This window comes from Pistacia vera, unplaced genomic scaffold (assembly GCF_008641045.1).
Source record: "Pistacia vera cultivar Batoury unplaced genomic scaffold, PisVer_v2 Contig956, whole genome shotgun sequence".
Lineage (NCBI taxonomy): Eukaryota > Viridiplantae > Streptophyta > Magnoliopsida > Sapindales > Anacardiaceae > Pistacia > Pistacia vera.
Window position 1 is genome coordinate 157,196 of NW_022196841.1, and position 4,642 is coordinate 161,837.

The 4,642-nt window shown below is 32.7% G+C and overlaps 1 protein-coding gene across 2 annotated transcripts; it reads right to left on the bottom strand.

Annotated features, from left to right (window-relative positions):
- Window positions 1-1,438: 1,438 nt before the first annotated feature.
- LOC116121036 (polygalacturonase-like) lies at window positions 1,439-4,129 on the bottom strand. 2 transcript variants are annotated; one of them, XM_031406995.1, is made up of 10 exons: window positions 3,745-4,129; window positions 3,382-3,510; window positions 3,120-3,287; window positions 2,975-2,995; window positions 2,667-2,874; window positions 2,487-2,568; window positions 2,298-2,406; window positions 2,096-2,212; window positions 1,725-2,016; window positions 1,439-1,559 (listed from the first exon to the last, which is right to left on the bottom strand). In XM_031406995.1, the coding sequence occupies exons 1-9, from the start codon at window positions 4,066-4,068 to the stop codon at window positions 1,798-1,800; spliced, it is 1,377 nt and encodes a 458-aa protein (XP_031262855.1). In that variant the 5' UTR covers window positions 4,069-4,129; the 3' UTR covers window positions 1,439-1,559; window positions 1,725-1,797. The 2 variants fall into 2 exon arrangements, with proteins under 2 accessions (XP_031262855.1, XP_031262854.1); XM_031406994.1 differs by having other exon boundaries at window positions 1,439-1,582.
- Window positions 4,130-4,642: the final 513 nt, after the last annotated feature.

Consider the following 4,642-nt stretch of genomic DNA (forward strand, 5'->3'; position numbering starts at 1 on the left):
GCGACTGCCACCACTGGAACGACGCATGATCGGTTGGATCTGGCCGATCATGCATCGATCTGGCTATTTCCAGCCAGATCTATGGCCAAAGATCTGGCCATTAATGATGGTCATATCTTAATCGTCATTGACAGCCAGATTCTGGCCGTAGATCTAGCTGTTTCCGGCCAGATACATAGTGGATAGAGATTAGCGCACGATCGACCAGATCCAGTTGGTCGTGAGCCATTCCGGCGACTATCGGCATCTATCCAGCTGTGGTAGCCGGCTGCCAAATTAATAGAGCACGAGCATTTTTTACTTTTCAAAAATAAAACCAAAACATTAATATAATAATAAATAATTTATCTAAAACTATAATTTATTTTACTGTAACAAATTCCTAAATCTAAATCATTTCAACAAAATAATTTATTAAATATACAAATATATATAAAATCTAAAACACATTTACAACACCTAAACCACAACCCAACCCAAAGTGAATATTCTCTTTCAGATCCTTGCCTTGGTTGAACTTGTCTTTGATTGGGATTTCGAGTCACCAACCATGAGAACCTTTTACCAGCGGTCCATATTGTCTTGCTAGACCTCTCTTCTTCATTGTTGGCAACCCTGAAGTTAAGGATTGAATAATCTTCCAGTGGTCATTCCTTTTAGCAACCAAGGGGAATCAAACTCAAGACCTCCTGAATAATATGAAAGCGAGAAGAATCGAACTCAAAACTTATTAAGTGATACATCTAAAATCTCTATTCGACCACTTGACCAGCTAAGAATTGGTGGAACTCAACTAACTCCACTCATTGCATGAGTGAATTGTAAGTTATCTCCTGTTTTGAAAACACCAATTGACAAACATTACCTAGCAATTGTTACAAATGTATCACTCCCTATAATCTTAGAGTTGGGTCGACTTCAATTCACGCTTGTACAGTAAGAGAAATCTAAAATAATTAACTTTTAAAATCGGGTTGCTAAATTAATTGGAAATTTGGCATTATGCTAACAAGAATGGACAATGCCTTCAAATACAATTATGGAGTTTTTGTTTTTACTCGAAGTTGAAGTTGAGATAAAAGGCATGGACTTTCGCTTGCCAAAATGAATTTTAACTTCATTTAAAAATTTCAACAAAATCAATGCTGTAGTGGGTAGGCAATCAAACACTTGAGGATTATATTGGTTAAAATCCGTTCAACAGCTTGGAGCTTGCAGTTGTGTACGCACAAAATGAATACTTATGTAAAGGATGCTATTAATTCAATAACAAAATTGTGATTAACTTTAATTAAAATTAATATAGGATACCAATTCAAACCAGAAATTAAACTAAACAATCACTTCCCCATGCAGCATTAACAAATTTAAATATTTTTATTTATTTTTCTTTTATTCATGAAACTATTTACAATGACACATCAAACTATTGCCAACGTTATTCATAATTGGAATAAATTAAACAACATCGAATTATTCGGGTGTAATATAATACATACACTAATTAATTAAATATCCTAATAATGCAGTCCAGAGTGCTCCATCAATCCTTCTGCAAGCTGACATATATCACCAGTGAAACCTGAAATAAGTTAATTAAAGGAAATAGTATGGTGATTATTAAATTAAAGACTTGATATACATTGCGACAAACTTTCATATATTCTCCGAATTCACTAGATACTATAAATTATTGAAACGTAATTAGTTGATTATTGTCTTACCTCAATTTGATTCAACTGCTGTCCACATCTTCATTGACCCACTTGAACTCCATTAATTATCTCCTAATCATTCTCATGGGCAGCGCGGTGAAACAAATCCAATTTCATCCAAATCAACATTGTTGCAAACAGCTTGTGCAGTATGATCTCCTTCCTCTTGTAGGTTTATGTTTTGCAGCACAATCGCTTGACATGGATGACTCTTACTGCAATCAAATTTCACTGCCACATCCGTAGCACTTGTTCCTTTTATGTTTTTGTACACAACATTTTTCACTTGCACTGCTGAATTCTGAGAAAATAATAATAATAAAATCAATCATTCATATAATATTATCAATTTTATTACTCATTTCCGAAAATATTTGTACCTGTTCTTTGCACGGTTCATCTCGGTCGCAATAATTTTGATCGATTATTATGGGATTGGAAACATTAAACATGTAAATGTTTTGAAATTTGATGTTGCTTGCACTCCCTGACCCTCCCTGCATTATGTATATAAAGTATGAATGGTTATATATACGTGCATGACTAGTATTTATATAAATGTATTTTCATGCATTATTTTACCTGCCACGTCTTGATCCTAACCCCATTTGTTGTTCCAGAAAGTTTAGCTCCATTCACTGTTACTCCAGAAACATAATCTTCTGAATTGTTGTCTCCCAGGCTTCCAATACTGAACTCACCATAAAAATGAATAAATTTACAAGACAAAATAAAACTAATATAGAAATTTCCAAAGTTTAATAAAAGTACCTAATTCCATGACCTGGTCCGCAAGTTATGTCTTCAGCTTGCACATTTTGGGAACCGCTTACGATTGAAATACAATCATCACCTTGAAAAATAAAATTAAGATTTATCAAATTCAAATAAATATATTACAATTTATTTATTTGGAGACATTAATATTTAATTTGTATGAGTAGTGTATACCTGTTCTTATTGTAGAGCTTGTTATTCTTATGTTCTGGGTAGCAGTAATATGAATTCCATCGGTGTTGGGGCTATTCCTTGGTGCCGTTATCATGAGATTAGAAGCTATAACATTTGTTGTCTTTTTAAAAGAAACATGAATTTGCTGCGAATCTTTGATATTCAGATTCTTCACCATCAAATTTTTGCTTCTATAGAAAGTCAGGGCCTGCCAAGACATATATAGTTAAGTCAAACAATTACATGTTTAGTTAATTCCAAATAATTCACTCAGTAGTCTATTGTTTTATGCAAAAATATATACATACCGTTGGTGCATCTTTACAAGGCTGCAAAATAGTCATGAAAAGAAGAAAAAGAAAAAGAAAAAGAAAAATTAATAAACCTAGAATAAAGCAATCAATTAATCAAGTTTATGAGAAATTTCGAGTTGATAATTAATGAGTGACTTACAAGGGATTTATCGATTTTGCAGGAGTTTTGCCACCAAATCCTCCCATTGCCATTTATAGTTCCACCACCTTCCACTAACAAATTCTGAACATTATCAAACAGAAGCCAATGCCTCCCATCTTTCTTGTAGTCTGATTGATCATCCGATGCTTCTAATGTTCCATGTATCTGCAGATAGTGATAGATTATTCAGTTAATTTTGTCCCTTATACAAGTCCTGAAACCTCGAAATGTTCTTTAATATAAATATATGCAACCTCACCTGAACTGTTAGATTTGGTTTGCAAGGACCCGAAAATGTAATTGGCTTAAGCCGATACGTTTTATCCTCGGGCACCACAAGAACAGCTCCTTTTTGTGAACAAGCTTCTTGCCACGCCTTTTTAAATGCCTGAAATATCTCATGCAAAAAAAAATAAATAAAAAAAAATTACGACATGTTGGCTATGTACATTTTAAAAATGCATGCATGAAAGCTATTAGTCTTATCATTTGGTAGCTAAAAAAAATATAAATATAAAACTAATCAATACTCAAAAGATGAATGTTTATTCATTGAAAAGACATATCAAATAAATTTTAAACCAAACATTCTTCTCTTTATTCTATATAAATTGATATATACCTCAGTGTCATCAGTTGATCGGTCGCCTTTAGCTCCAAAATCATCAACGTTAACAGTAGTTTTAGCCGAGGAAATTGTACCGACATTTTTGGAGACCAAGATTTCGTTTCTCATGAGCTTGATCAAGTACTCCTTAAACTTTGCATCTTCAATGGTGGTGAAGTATGAAGGATAGGCTTGAGAATAATGTCCATAACCATAAGCTTCTTGATGGTAATAATTATAAGGTGGGTCCTTAACAGAGAAACAGAAATAGCTTGAAATGAAAGAGAGGAAGATAATAGAAAACGTGAAGAAGGGATGTGGATGTAGCAGTAGAGCCATTATTATTATAATCTTCTTTCTTTCAAGTAAACAAAGAGAGGAATAAAAAAGATAAAGATAGTTAGCTTGGCATGGAAGTGAAGAGAAAGAAATGATGAATATGGGCTATTTATAGAGAAGGAAAGGCTTGTAAATTGAGACAAAGAGTTTTGTTTAGGTGTCAGTGTACATGACTTTAGAGGGTATGGCTTGAGAAACGAGAGATTCAGACGAAAGGATTTCTCTCACAATTTTGCTCCATACACGCTTGTTGAAATTTAGAGATCTAGTAAAAAGACATATATACTTTTTAAATTTAAATTTAAATTTTTATATATATATCGTAGAGCTTTCATATGCTTTTATATATATTATGATTTATTTCTTATTCATGAATTCGATCGTTTTCTGAAAGAAGGAAAAAGATAAAAAGTGAAAACAAACTTCCAGGTTTGTGAAATCGGCAAGTAAAGGCACATCATTACAAATCAAGTCACCCCCAAATAAAAATGATATCTTTATTTTGTTATTAATATTTTTGGATACGCCTTCCAAAAATAAAAAAATTAAGCCAATTCTTTTTTTTTTTTTTTTT

Excerpts from the sequence above, each read along its gene's own strand:
- LOC116121036 (XM_031406995.1), bottom strand. The coding sequence starts at position 4,068 with ATGGCTCTACTGCTACATCCACATCCCTTCTTCACGTTTTCTATTATC. Across the intron at positions 2,213-2,297 it reads TTAGGATCAAGACGTGGCAG|GGAGGGTCAGGGAGTGCAAG; the intron begins GTAAAATAATGC and ends TACATAATGCAG. Across the intron at positions 2,017-2,095 it reads ATGAACCGTGCAAAGAACAG|AATTCAGCAGTGCAAGTGAA; the intron begins GTACAAATATTT and ends TTATTTTCTCAG.